The 22,268-nt window shown below is 47.9% G+C and overlaps 1 protein-coding gene across 2 annotated transcripts in view; it reads right to left on the bottom strand.

Moving 5' to 3' along the window:
• Positions 1–595: 595 nt before the first annotated feature.
• The window catches only part of TOLLIP (toll interacting protein), a 35,823-nt gene continuing 14,150 nt past the window's right edge, over positions 596–22,268 (bottom strand). Inside the window, exons 1-6 of one of the 2 annotated variants that reach the window (XM_066583119.1) lie at positions 17,305–17,354; positions 12,639–12,788; positions 10,708–10,890; positions 10,031–10,183; positions 6,954–7,044; positions 596–1,024 (exon numbers count right to left, since the gene is read on the bottom strand). In XM_066583119.1, the coding sequence (XP_066439216.1) occupies positions 813–1,024; positions 6,954–7,044; positions 10,031–10,183; positions 10,708–10,890; positions 12,639–12,677 (678 nt within the window). In that variant the 5' untranslated portion in view covers positions 12,678–12,788; positions 17,305–17,354 and the 3' untranslated portion in view covers positions 596–812. Of the gene's footprint in view, positions 1,025–6,953; positions 7,045–10,030; positions 10,184–10,707; positions 10,891–12,638; positions 12,789–17,304; positions 17,355–22,268 lie in introns of those variants that run through there. The other variant, XM_066583118.1, reaches the window with a different exon arrangement.

Genomic DNA, 22,268 nt, shown 5'->3' with positions numbered 1-22,268 from the left:
CTCCCATTGGCAGAATACCAGGGAATTGTCTGAAGGCCACCCTAAACTTAAGATTGTCACCTAGACTGTAACACAAGACCGGTAGACCACTACTTCACTATGGCAAGGTCAGACTGATTTTGTATTTGGGTTTTGCATAGCTACATGCTCAGCTTGTCATATATATACACACACAGCATGACATAGGATTCTCCAGTTAGAAGGAAAGTGATTGTGCGGTCGTCATTTACCCCTTACCAAACATTGGTTAAATACTCTCTCTCAAACTTTATATAACCTTGGGAGGAAATTTCTTAATGCATTTTTTTTTAGAGATTTTTTTTTTTCTTTTTTCCTCTTGAAGGGTAGATACCGGCACAGATGAACCCCTACGACATGTAACCCTGAATGAGCCCGTAGAGGAGTAGAGTACTTAAGGTCTTCTGGCAGACTTCAGCCGTACTATATTCATTTTGATTACAGCCCCAAACAAAAAGATCATATTTCACATATTCTTCGAGTCCCCATCACAAATATCTTATACATTCTACCATTCCTCCCCCAATTTAAGAAGATAGCTGTATAATAAGCCCAAGAGCTAAGTGATGTACACGTATTTCCATTAATGAGAGTACTGTAGGGTCAACTGTAATGTAAGGAAATCCACAAATCTCGGAGTAGTTGAGAAGATTGACAAGAGCTTACAATGAACAGCCAAAAAGATTCATGAGTCAAGGAGAAAAAAAAAAAAAAAAAAGACCAAAGGAGATTCCATCTTGGCAAGTCAAATAGGACACTGGCAGGGAGAGGGAAAGGGCAGAGCAAGACTGTCACTAAGAGTCTTCAACCATCTGGAGTAGGGAGTTGACTGCAGCTTCTCTGTTGCCTCGGTGTTCTTCAAGAACGGATTTAATGACTTCTTGGTCAATGCCTGGAAACATATCTTTGAGGGCTTTTAGGTCTTCTTCTCGTGTTTGGTGCTGTGGGTTTACGGCAGGTTGAGGTAAAGTCATTGGCATTCCAGGGTTGTAAACAGGTTGCATACCTGTAGGAGGAACAACAAAGTCTTGGTTATTACTTTTCATGAGATATTCCCTTTATAAAGATACTGCTTTAATGATTTATGGAGAACGTCAACTTCAATTTGCTTCAGATCTGTCAAGAGGAGAACAAAACACCAACTTTTATTCCATAGAAGTTTCCATCAAAACAGAAGGCGGCACAAAAATAAAATTCATTATTAGCCGTCGCAGTCCTCAAACTCCTATCGGGGGAAAGAACAAAGCAAAGTCTTCAAACAGGTCACTTTGTACTGTGCATGGGCACGGCAGAGTCATTAGATGGAACAGAAGTTCACAGGCTCTGAAAAATCAATGAAGAAGAAATGAGTGCCATCGGAAAACTAATGCAAAAGCGAACCGCGCAAGTTTTATATGCGCAAAAACACTTGTACAAGACAACGCTAAAGAACAATTAAAGGGGTTTTCCCAGGTAAAATAGTATTAATGACCTATCCCCCAGGATAGGTCATGAATAGTTGATCGGTCGGGGTCCTAAGCGACGGACCCCAGACAATCAGCTATCGCACAATTACACAGAGGTCAGAGCGGAAGTCTCTCCTCCGACCGCTGTGTAGTGGCCGGCGCTAGTAACTGCAGGTACGGCTCTCATTAAAATCAACACGTACCGTGCCTAACCACCACCCAGAGTTGGAGGAGACACTTATGCTGCTTCTGCTCCAACCCGTTTCTGTGCGGCACTGTCTGCGAGAGCACAAATCAGCTGATCGGTAAGGGTCCTGCATGACGGACCCCAGCCGATCAACTATTGATGACCTATGCTGAGTCATCAATAGTATTCTCCCTCTTAATCTTTTAAAAAGGTGATCTGTAGATCTTAGTTTTTTACTTGAATTCCTTGGGTCAGAAGGATAGCATAGGGTTGATAACATGAAGAAGGAATTGATACTCAGACCATTCTACCTCATTCTAACAAGATGGGAACACAGACAGGAAGTGGTCAGAACAGATCTGCTTGAAGGAGTTTTCCCTATCTCCAATAGTTTAAACAGTCCTTGAAGTAGAGTCCCCAGACCCCAGTTCACTAGGCAAGGTGGCTGCCATGTCCAGGCAGAAAACCAATGTAGGAGGTGGCTGCACCATGTATCTATATCCATTGAAGTTTTTTTTTGTTTTTTTTTTAAGTAAAAGTTTCCTGTTTCCTTTTACTTGGATGCAAAAGAGGCTCTGTAGCATATCAAACCGGTCATCCATGTATATCCCGGCAGGGCGGTGGAGTCGGTAAAAATGTACCTACTTTGAATATATATATTAATTCAACGCAGAATATGCTACCTATTTCCTTTCATAGGAGTTTAGTAAAGTTTTATATCCAGAAAGCATTCAAAAATTATATTTTATGTCCTATCTAAATAAAATAATCAAGCCATCAGAATTTGAAACACACGAACCATGCACTCATTGTATGAAGGAAAAAAATGAAAATTCTCCTAGGAGCTGGAAATGGTTCCGATAGACACAGGGTTGTAATGATGGTGTCATCCATCTCTGGATGACGGACAATGAAACAGTTGGAGCTGCTCAGGTTTGTCAGACTATCCTCTCTACTGGTGGTCTATCAGAGGTGTTCTGAGCCCGGTCTAGTGTGCCCTCACACATCCACCTGATGAGGCGTATAATATAGGGTAACCGGCGGTGGGCTTGCGGTAAGTGGACGTCTCCACCACAGACCGCAGTGCGTTACCTGATCACGTTTTCGTAAGTTTCAAAAATCAGAAATGAAATGCGAATTTGAATCGTAGTGCAGGTGACCATCAGCTCCCGTATTCTTCATACGTCTGGGCTGTGGGGTGGTGGGGCGGAGACGGAAGCCTTTTGTGACAAAGAAAAACATCCAAGCCCAGCTATATTTTGCCAAAACCTACAAGTCTGCCTAAATTGGCCATAGTTCCAAAAGGCATGTTTTGTACAAAGCCAACACTGCATCACCAGAAGACCCCCAGATCCGCAGTGAGGATGGTTGGGGCAGCATTATGCTTTGGGGCTGTTCTGCTGCTGGAACTGGGGCTTTAGTCAAGGTGGAGGGAATTATGAACATTTCCAATCAGCAGTCCAGTTCGGCACAACAACAGCAGATGCCTGAAGGCTTAGAGGAATTTCACCTTCCAGCACGACAACCCAAGGCAGACCTCCAAATCAACAGAAGAATGGCTTCGCCAGAAATAGACCAAAGTTTTGGAATGGATCATCCAGAGCCTAAGCCGGAATCCCATTGAGGATCTGTGGATTGACCTAAAGAGGGTGCTAGATTGCGAGGGCATCTCGCGTGTAACAGATTTGGAGCAATTTTGCAAGGAAGCGTGGGCAAAGACTGCCAAGTCAAGATGTGCCATGCTGATACCAACCCAAAAAGACTCAATGCAATCATAAAGTCAAAGAGTACATCCAAAAGTATTATTGGAGGGTGTGCAAATTTATGCAAATCACAAATTTTTTTCTCCACCCTAAAAGATTTCATTTTGTTTTTCAATGCGATTCCACAAATAACGGGTCACATTGGAGCTAAATCTGAAATTATCAATCCGACAAGAACATGGCATCTGTAGAGTGTAGGCTTCTCATATCCGCTGTACTAGATCTAGCCGGCTGGATATAGGCTACATACATATATACAACCGTGATTTAATACTTGGGATGAAGCAATGCAAAGAAGAAAAAAAATGCAATGCAGGTACGGATGCAAGAATATTAGTTAACCGGACAGAGAGCATACAGTTATGTACGTAATGGAGAGCGGAAAGTTAAAGGGGCGGCCTGCTTATCACACCACACAGATGGCGGGAGCCAAGCAGAATATTTCACCAGCCAGTGATAGCGGCCAACTGGTGGCTTTCATGCAGATTAATCACAACCAGGACAAACACCACTTCTGAAGGCGGGATATATTCTAGACGCAGTAATACTGTAATAGCTTATGGGAAAATGTAAACACCTTATCAATATTTAGTGTGATAGAAGCAAACCCCACCGCTTTATGGCTGATGGGAACAGGGCATGCAGTGAGCTGTACAGACTTACCCAGAGACAAGTAATCAAGTCCTGGGTGGGTGAGAATGCAGAAGAGACAGAAATGAGCAAGTGGAAACCATGTTAATGTACATATGACATACAGTCTTCACTTGTACAGTAACAAATACTTCTGGCTTAGGGCTCATGTCCACCGGCGGGTCGGATTCTGCATGCGGGAGCCTGCAGCATATGCTTCCCCATGGGCGGCTTGAACTGCAGATCATCCATGTGGGTGCACCATGCGGATACTACAATTCAAACCGCCCATGGACATTGGGCCTTATGGTTTGCTTTTATGACAGCCAGAAAAACCAGCGGTGCCAGAGAATAACCGCGTGGTTACTGGGCATATTGGTCAGTGCATCCGGAAGACGGCCGTAGATCGCCTCGAGAACGTGGTCTTCAACAGTTAGGCCAGCTTTACACAGGCGAGGAAAATCGCACAATATTTGTGCACTGCAAGACGCACAAATACAAACCCAAATCTTTTTGGGAAGAGGATATGTTGCTTTACACTAATTCCAAGGGGAAGGAGTAGGTGTCTTACTGAGCCTGCTGTGATCATTAGTGCAAGAAGCAGCCTGCTGTGACTACTTGGGGGTCTGGGTGGTATAGTTTTTACTACTAGAAGAGAGAAACTGTTGTAAGGGTCTCTTAAGATTTGCTCCTCCAGTAGTCAAAAACAAAAAAAGAAAAGTGGAGTACCTGTACTTTCAGAAAACTTGCCATGTCAAAAGTAGGGACCAGTGAGGGTTCTGCTGCCAAGAGCCGCGCTGATCGCTACAATGAAGAGGGCTGCAACGCTCACCTGAGCAGTGCGCTCCCCTCCGCTAGGTGTTTGCTTATTTTCGGCTGCATCTGACAGCCTCATAGGAGGTGCATAGAAGCTTCATATACAGTATATACCTCTACAAGGCAGTTTTTAGCTGTTGGAAGCAGCCGAAAACAAACGAAGATTGACGAGGGTACATGGCGCTCGGATGAGAGCTGCAGCCCCCTCAATCTAGTGATCAGCATGAGGTCTCAGCAAATGGGAGCCTTACTAATCAATACTTTGAGATGTCAAAAGTTTTGTGAAAGTGCAGGTACTTTTTAAAAAGGGTTGTGCCATCCCCTCCCCCATCTGCAGGGCTTTAACTATTTCCAGTTCAAATGAATGGTATGAGTGTGCATGCCCTATTTATGCAGGGGGGTAGTTAATACACCTGTTCTCATGATCAGTGGGGTCCAACCCCTATGCATAGTGGAAAAACTTAAAGAGGTATTCCAGGCATTTACTATTGATGAGCTCTCCTCAACAGTTGAGCTAAATAAAGAGACAGCGCTTCAATGTGCCGAATCCCTACGAAGGCTGATGTTATCCGTAAAGGTGTATGCTCAACTCTTGGCGTGGTGCTGGGCGCACAAGAGCCAATAGCGCTCTCAATCACAGCTGCAGCCTTCTGCATGCTAGGGCCGGCAGATGGGACTCGCAAATGATAATACAGGGAGACCGCAGAAGGAAGAATCAGTCAGCGCTGCTGTGGAAGTAGCACCATGAACTAATAGAAAGTTACGTTTACTGGGCCCTTTCTAACACACATCGTCCATAGTGTTCCTTACAGTGCAGCGGCTGATTCTCCCTTCTGTGGTCTCCCTAGATCATTAAGGGGTCTGCCACTCAGTGTCTACCACCGGGGTGATAGACAGCTGGAGGATCAGTGCGGCTGTGCAGACATCTGCATTGGTAGGGCCAGAAGTGTAATAGAAGACTTCGCACCCACTTAGACAATGGGAGTGATGCCTTCTATTACACTTCCGTCTCTGGCAACTGATACAGACATTGGCAGCAATCCCAAGGATAGGTCATCAATAGTAAGTGTCTGAAACATCCCTTTAAGATTTGCTAACCGCCTTTTAGCCCGTCTGCACATGGGCTGATTTGCATTGTGGAATCCGGAGCAGGCGTCCTCCGGTTCCGCAGTAAATACCAAATGCCGCCCATAGCATGTTATGTAAAAACACTACTTCCTCTACATGAGCGGAAATAGATTGCGATTTTCTGCTCGCAGAGGAGAAATTGCAGGATGCTGCGATTCTCTGCGGAGGGCTTCCATTGAAGTCAATGGAAACAGTCCGTCTTGCGGCCTTTCCTCAACCCTTGCTGAAAGGTCGCTGGATCTGCGTCATCGCCTACCGACTGTGCAGCATAGTCTGTACTGTGCATGTGCGCCAACCAGCATATATTAGGAAGACTGCGGACAGGTATGCGGGGGTCGGATTCTGCTGCGCATTAGTCGGCATAGGTTTTGCTTGTCAGGTCATGAAAAAGTGCGATGGTCAGCAGAAAAACGGTCTAACGCGACCTTTTTCGGTCGTTCAAAAGTTACTGTGTATAGCGATCTTTCTTTTGAGCTTGTAAAGCTCTGGCTGAACTTAAAAAAAATTTTAAGCTACATTATCTATTCCTCAATGGGTCATGTGGATCTGACCCTACAGTGCATCACAGGGAGCTCTTCAAATCCTGGAGGCGGCTAACCTTTTCCAAGACCAGTCTTAAAGCAACCCTTCACATCTGGGCAAACCAAGATGGCTGCATTGCTTCTCTTACTACCTGATGTACAAGTTTGGGTCCTCTACATTGTGTTAATCCTCATCATAGACGTCACAGGGAAGGCGCTCCAGTAACTGATGGCTGTGGTTACATCTTTGAGTCTACGGTCACCTTCTGTTTTATCAAATGGACAATATTCCCTAATGACGACCATCCAAGACCTACAGACTGATCGCTGGCTTCAACCACAAACTGAATTCTTAAAGTATGAAACTTCTACAAAGTGACCCTTGAAGCACAAACCTTGTAGCACCGTCCTGAAGAAGAGACATTACATTATCTACAATACTAACCTGCAATGGGTACATAGCCAACACCTTGCTGGAAAACCGTAGGCATCAGCACCACAGGCTGCGGCTGCATCATCATCGTCGCAGGCAGAGACTAAAGAGAAGATGAAGTAAGAGAAATCAGAAAGAGCCTTGAATACATCCATGCATCAGATTTACAATATACCGCACCCTACTATTTCCACTACTCAAAACCCCACTCATAGGACAGTTTGCTGCGTGCGATGGAGATTGGGTTGCTTTAGACACTAGGATCCACTGGAGACAAGAACGGAAGTGAGTGACTACTGTGTGACAAGTCAGACTCTAAGGACAGTCACATTGTGTACTTGTGGGGAATCTGCACAGAAATTCAACCAAACTAATGGGGTTGTAAAGTTGTAAATTATTGATGGTCTATCCTTAGTATAGGCCAACAGTGGGGGGGGGTGCAATACCCACGAACCCCAACGATCAGCTGTGCAACGAGCAGATTTCTGCTGGAAGAATACATAGCCGTTCCCACTGCAGGTCAAGTTCCCAATGAAATGAATGGTAACTTGGCCTGCAATACCAAGCTGGGCCACTACACTGGGAATGGAGCCGTCTGCTTCCTGCAGAAATCAGCTCAGTGCACCAGCCCAAAGGACAGCTGATCAGCAGGGGTTGTGGGTGATTAACTTCCACCAATCTATTACTAATGACCTATACCAAGGATAGACCATCGATTTACCACTGAACAACCCTTTTAAAGAGAAAACCCCCCATTTAGTTACAGCGTAAAACTCTGCAGTAGAGGCTGTGGATTTTATCGATTGTAATGCGGTGTGTGAAATCTGTGGTTAAATCTCAGCAAAGTCCATAATGAAGTCGTGTGCCCATTCTAGAATTAGCACGTGCAGATTACTTAACACACTGCTCAATGCACTGCAGCGGCGGCTTCCAGCGCTGAAACTGGGGGATGGCAAGTATAACACTTACATCCCGGATTCCACAGAGCGCTTACTCACACCCCATAAGCTTATCTTAAAGGCCTACAGATAGGTGGCAGATTCCCTTTTAAATCCTACAACCCAATCTCATCTCACTAGACATCTGCCATTGGGGTGGAGTTGGGAGACCCCCATATACATTAGTGAATCAGTAGTTTACATTTTAAGGAAGTTTTAGTTCGGCCCACTGCACACTGATGAAAGCCATACCGCTCTCGCAATCCATGGGAAACCCCTGGATGCAAGGCTTTTTTATGTGAAAGCAGCCTTGCATCCCTGCAGGGGTTCCCTTCATCCTATTGCTTTCAATGTGGCGGTAGCAGGGCCGGCCCCATTAAAAGCAATGGGAGAAGATTGCGATCCTCTGCCACTGCTGTACAGCTGTGGCAGGGGATTCTTTCATACCCACAGGGAGTCCCCTCAACACTGAACACTGTGATAGCAGTAGGATGTTCAGTGATGAGAGGACTTCCTGCGGGGATGAAGGAATCCCCTGCTGTCACAGTAGTGGCAGAGGATCGCGATCTTCTCCCAATTTTTTCAATGGGGTCGGCGCTGCTGCCAACTGCCCCATTAACAAGGTGAAGCCCCTGAATGTGACAGCATCCAGGGGCTTCACATTCAAGGAATCCCGTGCTGCAGCTGTCACAGCAGGGAATAGCAATAGTCTTCCATTGCTTTCAATGGGGCAGGCGCTGCTGCCCCATTGAAAACAATGGGCGATATCGCAAAAAGAATGGGCATGCTGCATTTTTTTTTTTGCACGCAGCATTGCTGGAGAAAGAATGAAACCATTGAAATATATCGTTTCATAATCATGTGTTTTCACTCACTCTCGCATTGCACAAAAACCGTGCCATTTCCTCGCGATGCGACAGTGCTACAGATCGCATGTATTTGAAGCTCATGCTTTCTAATGGGGTCCTTCACCGTAGCGAGGTTTTGTACAGTGCGGGGAAAAAAAATTGCGGCAAGCTAAATATTGCCGTGATTTGCTATGTTTTGTAGCCCATGTATGGAGTCTTCCTTTGCGTTGCATTACATGAAAACGCGGTTTTCGTGTGGTGCAACTTTTACGGTAGGAAATCCTATTTCCCCTAAAATAACCCCTAGCTGCAAAAAAAAAAAAAAAAAGGAAGAAAAAAACAAAAAAAAACAAAACAAAAAACCACAAATACATTACCTAACAGGTGCTGTCCGGCTCAACCACGCGTCCTCTGCAGCTCCAGCGCACTTCCTTTGTAGCCTTCACCCAGCAATTCCTGGTCAGGGTTCAGGAAGCGCTGGCTCCGATTGGTTCTCAAGCACCGTGGCTGAGCCAATCACTGCAGCACTCAATGAACCTATTACGGCCATCGCATTGAATGGCTGTGCTTGGTTCAAATGCTGTCGTGATTGCTTAGAATGCCAGGGCTCAGCCAATCAGAGCCAGCGCTTCCTAGAGGTGGGGTTTTTGAACCTGACCTGGAAGCGCTGGGTGAAAATTACAAGCAAGTGTGCCGGAGCTGGTGAGGACAGGCGTGGTGGAGTCAGACAGCACTTCGTGATGTATTGTCTGTGTTTGGTTTTTTTTTAATGCAGACAGCGCTTATTTTCGGGGTAGGGCTTATATTTCAACCCCCACCCCTCAAAAAAAAATAAAAATAAAAATCCCAGCAAAAGAGCGCTACAAAAAGGGGATATCGTCGTGAGAGAACGCAGCGATATCACACGGAACACAGATGAGGTACTGCTGCGAGTTTTGCACGGTGATATCGCTGTTGCCCGTGAAAAAGAGGCCTGATGCAAAGGCCACAAATATTCATTACCACACATGTGCTTACTGGCTTACATTATTCATAGCACAGGACGGATTCTATGCAATGAAAGTGGGAAGGCAGAGTCCGACAAAGTCATTGGCGCAGGGATCGATTTTTGCGCATGTCATGATATACTATGTTATAAGCTGTAGACAGCGTCTTCTCTACAGGAAGCCTTCCGTAAAGGTCTGATGAATAGTCTTGTGCATCAGGCACTGGCGTCACGTCTCGGTCATTACATTACGTATTTGGCGCCCCCTCAGGTCTGTTCATCACCACTTATTCTACCCTGTAATAAAGATCTGCTCACCGCGTAGGACATCACCAAGTTAATCATGCCTTCCTTGTCATCGCCTTGCCTTCCACTCAAACTGAACCATTCATCCACCACCTTGCCCTCCTTCAGAGTGTCTGGGATAGTAATATGCGTCCAAGCTATGCGATCATCCATGGAGAAGGCTCTCTGTGAAGAAGAAGTACAAAGGGGAAGTCAGTAAGGCTGCGTTCACACAGTGTTTAACCATCCATAGTGCCTTTCAGCTGAAAGGAACCATGGAACAGAGACCAAGGGGGTGCAAACGTTGGTCTCCGCTTGGCATTCTCCATTACTTTTGGAATGCACAATAGCGTAGTTGACTATGCAGTCATTAAAAATAGCTATGCTCCTTCGGCTGTCTATAGACCTCTATACGCCAGTCTTCAGCAAAGGTCTCAGCAGGTTGACCCACACTGATCAAAAGTTTTGACATGCGGCTCCAACGTGTCAAAAGTTTCTAAAAAGTGCAGTGCACATTTTCATGCAGTGCCATATACCTTTGGCCACACAATCAGGACGTAGGGGGACGCATACAGTGAAGCTCCCACTGGGTCCTCTTTATTCAGAAGTCTTACAGATGTGCTATGTAAAAGAGTTGTGTCTTACCTGAAGAGATTACGTAACACAATGGTGCAGAAGGAAAACTGAAGGCGCCTTTTTTGCTTACTAACCTCATCAAAGATCTCCAGGTAGAAGGAGTCCACTCCTGGCGGGATGGTGCACTGGATCACCTTGTTCCATCGAGGATTTTTCGCTCCGTTGTGCGCAGTAGGAGTCTCATACACCGCATATCCCAACCGTATCCTGCAGTAAGGATCCATTCGGGTCATACCATAATTTTTTGCTAGCTTGGCCTGAAAGGAAAAAAAAAAATGTGCCGAGATGAACTACATGTACAATATATGTGTATAGCTCAGCAACAACTGAAAACGGGTGTTAAAGGGGTTGTCCCGCACCGAAACGTTTTTTTGTTTTTTTTCAATAGCCCCCCCGTTCAGCGCGAGACAAACCCGATGCAGGGATAAAAAAAAAAACGAAAAAACGGGTAGTACATACCCGAATCCCCGCGGTCCGGTGACTTCTTACTTACCTTGTGAAGATGGCCGCCGAGATCTTCACCCTCGGTGGACCGCAGGTCTTCTGTGCGTTCCATTGCCGATTCCAGCCTCCTGATTGGCTGGAATCGGCACACGTGACGGGGCGGAGCTACGAGGAGCAGCTCTCCAGCACGAGCGCCCCATTCAACACAGAGAAGACCGGACTGCGCAAGCGCGTCTAAACGGGAGATTAGATGCTGAAAATTAGACGGCACCATGGAGACGGGGACGCCAGCAACGGAACAGGTAAGTGAATAACTTCTGTATGGCTCATAATTAATGCACAATGTACATTACAAAGTGCATTAATATGGCCATACAGAAGTGTATACCCCAACTTTCTTTCGCGGGACAACCCCTTTAAACTGGATTTAGCAGCCAGTACGGTTTGTAATGCTATACGATTTGCATCCAGACTCTGTAGGGTCTTTCTGGTTTAGCAGTTCACCAACCGCACTATTAACAGTAAATATGAAAGGTGCCCATGGCGCGCACCATGTCCCCATGTCACAGTTCATCAGGACAGCCTTTTACTTTGCCTGGCGCTGCAACATGGACAATTATGTACAAAAAGCCCCAGAAGAGTGAAAAGGAGTTCCTGAAATCTTCACTCTTCTTTAGGGCTCATTTATGCATCATGTCCGAAGGAATCTGAAAAACGCAGAGTGGTTTGGTGAGCCGGGTCATATCCCACGTCTTTTGCCTACCTTTCTGGAGGCGGCTGTGAAAAGTGGGACAACACCTACCCCCCTCCAACGGTTCCTTGTCTTAGCACTATCTGGATCTTCTAGCAGGCTGACCAACGGGCACAAAGAACTGGTGTTGACAGCCATTCAGGGGCTCTGCCCTTGGACTATGCTACACTAGGTACTACCAAAGTCGCCCAATGAGGGAATACCTGTTGCACCTCTTATGCCGGTGCTTGTTTCCACAGGCCATGTTGGACGCCCTGCAAAGTGCACTCAGACTGTTTCCAGAAGTAGCTCACTGCATCGCTCGGTACTTTATGGACTTTTCTCTAGAGCCCACATGGTTGAGGCTAGCCAAGAAGCCAGGCCCCTTATGAAATGGTTTAAGAAAATGAAGAAATGGATACTAAGAGAGATTGTGCCAAGTTATGTGATCTCCTATCCACATGCCAAGTGATAACTTTATGACCAATGTGGGGGGAGGGGGGGGGGGGGGTTGGGTCTGACCGCAGGGACCTCCACCAATTGAGAATGGGGTCCTGAATATCTCTGCGTGAAGAAGCAGTGGATGTGCATGTACATCATGGCTCCTTTCATTACAATTACAGCGCCAGAGATCGCCAACAGCTCGTACTCTGCAATTTCCAGCACTTAAATTATAATGAATGGAGATGCGACGCTATTGCGCAACCTCTGCTCCATTCAAAAGGGTACTTTTGAGACCCCCATTCTCAAGTTCAGTGGGGGTCCCAGCAGTTAGACCCCCATAAGGGACTGGGACTGATACTAGTGCTGAGGAACAACTATAGGACTTACCTGAACTACTGTGATGCTAAGTCTGCCCATGGTGCCCATCGATCCAGTGTACTGCAGCTGCTGAGCAGCCTGGGCATCTAACTGGATCTGCTGCTGTTGCTGGGTGGGGGTGATGCGCAGGAAGTCCTGGGGTAGATCACCGATAAACACCTGAACACGTAAAAACACCATTTACTAGCTGCAGGAAAACAAGCTACCCAAATCAATGCAATACTTTAAAAAAGTGCCCCCAGCTTTTAACCCTTTCCTAATCCTCTGTCTGACGTCTGAAGACATTATGATTTAAGGCTGTACAGCTCCGATGTTGGAAGACGTCCGTCGGGGTTCTCTTACTGTATATTGCCAGCCTCTCTGCTGTCGGAGCCTATCCAACGTGTCACCTCATGCAGTACTGGCTTTAGCCAGCATATAGCGCTGTTGTATAACGGCAGAAAAAGAGTAAGACCCCTAGGAAAACCAGGATACAAAATGGATTGGAAAGGGTTAAAAGGTATTTGTCCCGTTAGGAAGAACCCATATTCATATATTTGCCCTATTTGTGCTACCAAACCAATGCTTCATCCATTGCTATGGCCAAATGTACAAGTGCTCACTAAGGCCGGATCTGTATACGCTTTGGTGGGGGTTGATTTTACGCCAAAAGTAGATATCCGGATTAAGTGCTGATTTTTGGTGTAAAAATCTGCAACAGATTACAGTTGGCTGCCCAGCAATGAGGTTTTCATACCCCATCCGCGTGGCGCAGAAGTCGCCTACACAGATGGCAGGGCAGGCATTACATCTGCAGCAGAAGGTCTGCAATGGGTGAAGCCTTCCGCAAACTGAAACCAAACATACAAATCCTTATACCCCAACTGACCACCAGGTGTCGCTCACAGCTTGCAAAACCAGACGCTATACCAGTAACACCCGCAGAGGGGGCGCAGGAGGAGGCGCTACTAGGTACAAGACGTGAACCCTTACGGAACAAGGGAAAAAAAATAAATATATCACTTCTAAAACTCCCATGAAAACAAAATACTAAATGTGTTGTGAAGCCGAGTCCAGAGTCTTATCTGCCCCCGGCTAGTAGGTTAGGCCATATCTGTGTCAGAGGGTATTGGAACTTGGAAGCCTGGTTCTACAGAAAATGTGAGAATTCAGACGTTTTCTGCAACTTGTATCTGAGAAATGTAGGTTTTAGCTTTGTGATCAGTCACCTGCGTTTTTTTGGTCTAGTGGTCATCTGTCGCAGAACGGAAGGTCAGACTGGTCTATATAGTGTGGGGCTACATTAGTGCTACTTGTGCAGCCTTGTACCATTGGGCTACTAACTGCAAGAAAGGGGGGGGGGGGGGGGGGAAGATATAGGGACAATGGTGACCACCCAGTACCAGTAAGGGCACCAATAGCCAAGAGACAGCTCCCTGATGTGCGGGCACCCCCAGACAACTGCTCACGGCTTATCCTGTATAGTCGGGTGGAGAAGAGGGCAAGCAGCGTTAACCCGTTCACTTCTGACTTGCCTGAAGCTTAAACTGCAAACATGTAGGAAACAGAAGCAGATGCAAAATTTAAAGGGAACCCGTCGCCGGGTCAGGGCTGCCTAACCCATGGGCCGCAAGAATCGGGGACCGATACGCACAATGTCCGAGCGTATGCGTCATCTTGAAACGCTGCGACATATCAGCTATTTCTGAGTCCAACTGAAGACCATTTATTCTGAGTGAGAGAGGTGGCCGGGCCGCTCTGCCGATACACACGCATGGAGAAGCCAACCCGGCCCAGCCCAGCCCAACTCCTGACTCAGAGCTCCGTTCACAGTCAGAAGTTTAAGTAGTACTGAATCCTTTCAGTGCGCGGGGCAAGGGCACACCTGTCCCGGGTTCATGATGCCCGTGGTTCGGTGACAGGTTCCCTTTTAAGTGTACCCACTGTGGAAGATTAGCTGAGAAGTGGTTCTTGTGGCCCGACCAACCTGGATGGCATACTACCAGCCACCCCAAAAAAAAAAAAAAAAAAAGTCAAAACTAGCGGGGGATTACCTCCTGGGCAGACTCTCAGATGGACTTTTTCTGCAGAGACGTTTTCACATGTTTAACGCCAAAGCGCACTGCAGATGCATGAAGACCGCAGAAGAAAAAAAAAGTGATTTGGGTTAGATTTTCTCTGCCCTATATCGCACTCGCCCGTGTAAATACAGCCTTAGGCCGGCTTCACGCGGGCGAGAGAATCACCTGAGATTTGTGCATTTTGAGGCACACAAATGTGAACCCCGTTCTTTTGAATGGGTTCATACACGTTAGCGATATTTTCTGCACGGCCCCACGATAGCATGTCCTATCTGGCAGCGTGATCTCGCTGCAGCGCCGCCCCATTGAAAGCAATGGGAGAACTCCGCGATCCTCTGCTGCGGCTGTGAGAGCTGCAGTGGGGGATTCCCTTCATCCCCGCAGAGAAACAGGGCCGTTTTCACATGAAACGCCTCGCATCCCTGGGACTTTCATGTGGATGGCAAGTGTGATATGGAGGTGGTGGGATTTGCAGCCCAATATCGCATTCGCCCGTGTGTGGCTACTAGAGATGAGAGAGCATACTCGCCAAGGGCAATTACTCGATCGAGCATTGTCCTTACCTGCCCGCTCGGAACAAAAGGTTCGGCTGCCGGCGCGGGTGAGAGGCGAGTTGCGGCAGTGAGCAGGCGGGAGAGAAGGGAGTGGGGGGGGGGGGGGGGGGGGAAGGAGATCTCCCTTCCCGCTCTCCCCCGCCCGCCGCCAAACCCTTTCTCGCTTGAGTAATTGCCCTTAGCAAGTATGTTCGCTGATCTCTAGTGGCTACCCTTAAGCATCGTGCACACAGTGGGGCACAGGCGCAATTCGCATCAGACAGGGCGCATAAACATGCCTTAGAATGTCCCATTGCTCGTCAGGGATATGGGCAGGAATAGGACATTATGCAATTACTTTCACGCGGACCATTGGTCTACAAGATGTGTATATAATATATCAGTGTGCACAGCGCCATAGGCTATAAAGGGACCGCATGCGGTCCGTAAATTACCACGGTCCATGAAATATGCAGTTTTCAACACACCAAAACCGCACATATTCCCTGCGTATTACCTTTTTCACACGCGAAGGCCCCATTGATTTCATGCACCCCTGGACTGTCTCCCGGTCACCGCCGCGCCCTGCGTACGCTCGTGATCTGCTGTATACACGGTTTGGTCGAGTCAGCAATAAAACTGCGGCTTCAGCAACAGAAATGTAATTTTAGCTAATTAAAACGGGAAGCGTTGGCTTCGATTATTACAATGGCTTTATATCAGACATGCCAACCTGAGGGAGGTTAATGCCGACCGTCCCATCTAGTTGGCACGGCAGCCTCACTCTCCAACACCCGGCGGGGGAGCCAGAAACAGCCATTGCAAGAATGATAGTAGTTATATCAGCTTTGTCGTGGGGTCTTTGCTGGTTAGTCCAGACTGCTGTGCACCCACCAACCTCCGGTACCTACCTACTTGTCTTTACACCCAATTCAGTAAGGACATGTTCACATGGCGGATTTAGGAGCATAATCTGCGCCAAGAGCTGCGCCCCATGCACCTCGGTGTCTTGAAGATGCAGATTTCTCCACTGTGGTTTTAGCGTAAGGGTTCTGCTTTTCCTGCAGAATCCGCGGCCTGTCCACAACGTCAATTCCGGACGGGCCGCGATTTGGATGGTTTCCACTGACTTCAATGGAAGCTGTTCGTGTGGGAACGGCAGGAAAACAGAGCATCCTGCGATTTTTCATCCGCTCGTGTGCGTGAAGAATCATTTTTCCATAGCGTGCTATGGAGGGTCATTGCTGCGGAATCCGTGCAAATATGCAGGAATACCGCTGTGATTTTTACGATACGGTCGTGTGAGCCCCGTCTGAGGCGGGGTCCCCAATTTAGTTTGACCTGGCGATCAATCTAAAAAGGCATTACACAAAAAAAAAAAAAAAATTTGTCTGAACCCATTAATTTCAGTGGGACTCGTTGACCATTATGTGTCTCCCTATTACCCCCCACCCCCCACCCCCAACAGATGAGGTCCCTGAAAATAAGTATTAGGGCCCCCTTACACAACCTGATAATTGTGCAAATATAATCATTAGATCGACCCCTTTGTCAGCGATAACTAGTTAGACCATCACTGACCGTTGCGGAGTAGAAACAGTAGCGGAAGGGTTGACTAGTGCGGAGGAGAACGAATGGAGCAACAATCACGCTGCCACTCCATTCATGGGACAGCGGAGAGAGCAAGCGGCACACATGCCGGTATCGCCATCAGTCCCGTTGAAAAAAGTGACGCGCCGACTGCACTCCATTCACTGCGACGTCACTGGTGGTGGGAGACACATCCCCTAGCTCTCAGCCGGGAGACCCCCACTGATCAGGTTATCCCTTATCCCGTGGATAGGGGATACCTTGTAATTCTGGTGCAACCCTTTTAATGCCACCGTAGACATGATGATATGACCAGAGCACTCCATTTGTAGACCAGCCTACAAGTGTGCCTTCACACCAGCCGCCCTGTGCAGAATGGACAACCCCTTTAAAATCAAGCAGGACGAAGCACGGAGGTGGCAGCACCGTAGCCCAACACTAGAGCATCGAATACAATAGTGTAGTGCAAACCCTACTAATAAACACACTTACCCATCAATAGGCACCGTCTGCTGGGGTACGAGACAGCAGGAGAAGAGGGTGCTCAAAAACCCAACCTTTTTGTGCCTGCGGCCCCGGCATAGGCTCAGGAATGCTGCGCTACGGCGCGGCCCAAAGGCCTGGAGGCGTGCAAGGCTTAATGAGAGAACTATGCAGGGAGGTGTACAAAAGACATAGATATGTGTGTAATGCACTTCAGATCTGCTGTAGAGAAGTATCACCACACAATTGGGTGATCATGTAGAATCAAGCTCCGTTTGTTGAACCTGCCACTAGGGGGCGTCACTAGACAGAATACCACGAAGTCTCAGACAACAGTAGTCCTTTGATTCACCAACAGAGGTCCAGTGCAGCTTCCATAGAGGTAAGCCCCCCGCCTGCCGGAGTCAGGATAGCAATGAGGCAGAGGTATGTATAAATACGGCGGCGAGGGCGTATTGTTACACCGGGGGCTTTTAGACCGATCGATTCATTTCAGCGGTAATCGTTCCGACAAGCAAAAGTGACCGCTAATATTCAGACTAAATGTGACCCGACAACCCTTCACTTTTCACTTGTAGCAGGCACAGAGATAATCGTTGGCTCACTCGCTTATCGTTCAGTTTAACTCCTTAAGTACCAAGTGCCGTAGATTTACAGCGCGTGGTCCTGGGCTTTAGGCGGTTCGTAACAAGTGATAAAAATTGCGCGAGATTTGTGCGTTGCAAGACGCGCAAATCTGAACCCCATTCCTTCGAATAGGTTCATACACATGAGCGAAGGAAGCTTTCCCACATGGCACTGCGATGCAAGAAACATGTCGCAGCATGTTCTATTTTCCAACAGCAGGATATTCCCTTTGGACGTGGCGGGGGTGAAGGGATTCCCCCGCAGGGATGAAGGAATCCACTGCCGTTAGAGGATCACAGATTTTCCCATTGCTTTCAATGAGGCCGGCACTGCTGCCACCCCATCGAAAGCAATGGGATAAGGGGAATCCCCGCGGTGATGAGAGGTGGTTCGCTCTCGCATCCATGGGGCTTTCATATGGGGGCAAGTGAGATAGTGGGCCGTGAATCATGGCCCAATATCGCCCTCCCCCCATGTGAAAGTAGCCTTAATCCTAAGAAATTTTAAAAATACGGCATGGGACTGAAGCTCCTACCATGCAGCAGGTTGGGTCCTGAATTAGCGTTATGTGGTGCAGAGAGAAAGTGGAAGTGTTACTTCTGCTATTTGACTCAGCGATCACATGACCGCCAAGTGCTCCCTGCCAAGGCAAGGCTGCAGGGCCATAGCAGACTCGGATTATTTCCGTTGGCGACTGCCGTCACTACAGGGGGAAATAAAAAAAAAAAAATCTGTACTGAACATGTCCGCCAGGTCCATCCACAGTACAGAAAAGGACAGGGAATGACAGGTACGTGTGGATGCCACTCCTGTCACCATCTCTTCAGACTCTACACAGAGATGATTGACTTTGTACAAATGGAAATCTCTGGGATCTACAACTTTAGGCCTCCTGCAGACGGGTGGGTCGGATCCGGCGGCGAGAATTCTCACTGCGGGACCCGACCTCAGCGCCTGCAGGGAGGAGCGCGTACTCACCCGCGCCCGGCGGCCCCGGCTCTTTCATGTGCTGGCTGCCGGCGCATGCGCAGACCGGAGCCGGCGGCCAGGTGAGTGACGTTTCTGTGCGAGGCTCTTCGAGCCCCGCACAGAAATAGGACATGCCGCGGTTTGTTTGCCGCGCGGCCAAACCGCGGCCATCTGCATAGGAGTGCGCATTGTAATGCACTCCTATGCAGGCTTTCAGTGGCGGAAATCCCGCATTTCCGCCCGTGTGCAGGCGGCCTTACTTTGACTTTAGTTTTAGATAAAAATCCCCTTTGTTCCTCTGATCTGCAGGTCTTTACATTTCATTGCTTATGTCAATACACATTTATAGGAGTCGCCCAGGTCCAGTAGGCTCTGGTATACCCATGGATGATCTATATGTACACAGCCTCCAGAACGCAGCAAAAGTACATTATTTGCGGCGCTCGCCTAAACCAAAACTAGCAGCTTACATGCAGAAGAGATAGTCACGAAGAACATGTAGGGAAAGAGGGGTTTTGACAAGTTAAAGGGGTTATCAACTTTCCAGGCAACACCGCCTAAAAGGCTTGAATTGTATTAAAAACAAAACAAAAAGGGCAGTACTTACCCCTCCCCCGCTGTGAGGATCCGGTGCCGCAGCCCCGCTGTGGTCCCGATGTTTGCTGTTGCTGGTGAGGTCATCGGAAGTTCTCTGACTGCCGCAGCCAATCAGAGGCTGCAGAGTCACTGTTCCGAACTCCTGGTGTCATGATGTGAGTGCTGATGCCAGGAGAACTGGCAGCAGTCAAGTGGCTACCGATGACATAAGCGGCAATAACAAACATCAGGGACATATCAGGGCTGTAGCAGAGATGGGGTAAGTACTACTTCTTTCTTTCAAGACACTATGAAGGAGATTGACCAGAAGTGCAGTTTTTGGCTATGCTTACCCCTAAAATGGGCCCAATTCTTCAAAATGTAGCAAACAGAAACGAGGTACTAGTGCCCAATACTGTGGTGTGAAAGTTTGTGCTGAGAACACGCCTCGTCACGGGAGCAGCCATGATATTCAATGTTAAGATGCTCGGTTCTTGTATCTCGAAGGAGATAAGTTGTCACAATAAGGGGGGGTCCGTTAGTGGCCGTCTCTGGTCTCTTCACTGAGAACACAGGCATGCCCAGTTTGGCTGAATGTACAAGTGTATGGGGAGACAGAGAAGGATAGCCCTCGGCCCAACAAGCGTTTAGCCAACAGCTATGGAGGAGTATCGCCACCCTTTACGTTGGAACCAAGAACCCGTGGGCGAGGACAACACTTCATAAGCCAAGTATACACAAGATTCGTACGAGGTGAAGTCCTTGAAGAATGACTCAAACAAATAATGAAGGATTGGTGTAATAACTTATGTAAATGTTGGAAAGGCAAAAAGTATTTAAACAATGAGAAACTCTTATTTACATAAACCTGAACACCGGGATTACTCACAGCAGGAGAAAAATGTGCATTAGTCACTAATCTGTATGGGGGGGAGCAAAACCCAAACTAGCAGATCAACATCGGACCAGTTAAAGCCCCACGCCCCGAAACAGACAAAGCGGGCAACACCCATCTAATGTGTATCACCAGCTTAGGGTGGTCTTACATCATAGTTAAAAACAATTAAAAAATGAAAAAAGAAAAAAAAAACAAAAAAAACTGTTCAATAGTTCCGAGAGAAAAAGGAACAATAATCTTTCAGTGTAAACGCGAGCCGACAACAATCGGGCGCTTCTTGCTCATCGTTCATTTTAGGCAGGCATAAAATCATCATTGGCTCGTTCAGTACTAAATGATACTAAACGATTCAACGATGAATCTACCTGACTAATCAGGCTGCACGAGAGCGGACGAGCTAGTGGTGACGTCACCCGCTCGGGTCTACGGGAAATCGGCTCGTCTAAAAGTAGCCGAACCTAGCCATTGTATAAATAATGGATGTGAGGAAACAGCCAAATGCTATAAAAGACTGAAAAATACCGTATCCTGGTCACTCAACTCCCATAAACTGGTCTTCCCAGTTAAATCCTGGAGGACGTCTGAGGGTCAGTTCTTTCCCATGAGCACATATCGGCCGGCTGTTTTCACGGCCGGATGATATGCACTGGATTCCAATGCATCAGATCACATGGCCGTATTTCTGAGACGTAAAAATGCCCGGCCAGGCCAATATAGCGCCGGGCGTTTTTACGTTGGGCCAAAAAAGATAGTCCTGGCAGCGGTAGTAGGTGGGAGGGAGTTTAGCAGTGTGGCTGCTAAACTCCCTCCCTCTGTTCCCTTCCCTCCCCATCGCAGGCTCACCTCTCGTTCCGCCCCGCTTGTTCTGTGCAATAGAAGGGGGCGGGATGGAGGCAGAGTCCCGCCCCCTCCCATTGATGTCTATGGGCAAGGAGTGGGATGTGGGTGGAGCTAAGCACCTGCCCTCTCCCCGCCTCTTGTCCATAGCAATCAGTGGGAGGAGGCGGGGCAGACCGGCGCTTAGCTCTGCCCTGTCCTGCCCTCTCCCATTGCATGGAACGAGCGCGGAGGAACGAGAGGTGAGCCTACGATGGGAAGGGAGGGGAAATGGGCGATGGCCTGGTGAGCTCGGCGCATTTGCGCCGGCGTCACCAGGCCATGTGAACGGGCACACGAACATTTGATTTGTGCGCCCGTATATCAGAGTTTTCACTTCCAACGTAGCGTATATCGGCCGGCTGTGAAAGAAGCCTTAGAGTTAGGAGTTGACTTCTTATCACTCTTCCCTAAATTATAGAACTCTTTTCACTGTTTTATATGGCTTCTATTTGAAAATGAATCTACCACAGGAGTCATGGTTCCTTTATAAATAGTTACCCACAAAGCAGTTAAACATTAAAGGGGTTCTGACACGAATAAGGTTTTTATGCTTTAGCAGCCATTGTTTCCTGGTCTGCCTAATGGACACAGGGAACCCACGATTTTTGGCGTGCTAAAGCATAAAAACCTAATACTTACCTTTTTTCCCATTGTTGTTGTGCAGAGGGGGTCATCTCCCAGCAGGCTTTCTGTTTCCTCTGACGAGCCAGGACGGGCGCCCCCCTTCGGGATTGTGCGCATGCGCAGAAGACAGGTGCCCTCTGAGAGTAGTCAGGACGGGCCGCCTCTCCACTGCGAAAGCACAGAACTCGGAGTTCAGCCAGCAAGCGCTGCTTGTGACGTGGCGCCCGTCCGTTCACCCCAGAAGTGGCTGACGGACCGAGCAGAGCAGGAAGCAGTCATTTGACCGCTCCAGCTCTGCTTCAAGAAGCAGCAGAAGATGCCCGATGGAGGGGACATGCCTGGTGATCGGTCCTGGCCAGGCAAGGTAAGTAATTTTTTTTTCTTCATGTCAGAACCCCTT

Source organism: Eleutherodactylus coqui, chromosome 11, assembly GCF_035609145.1.
Source record: "Eleutherodactylus coqui strain aEleCoq1 chromosome 11, aEleCoq1.hap1, whole genome shotgun sequence".
NCBI lineage: Eukaryota > Metazoa > Chordata > Amphibia > Anura > Eleutherodactylidae > Eleutherodactylus > Eleutherodactylus coqui.
The sequence above is the reverse complement of the archived record's forward strand: the minus strand, read 5'-3'. Positions and strand labels throughout refer to the sequence as shown.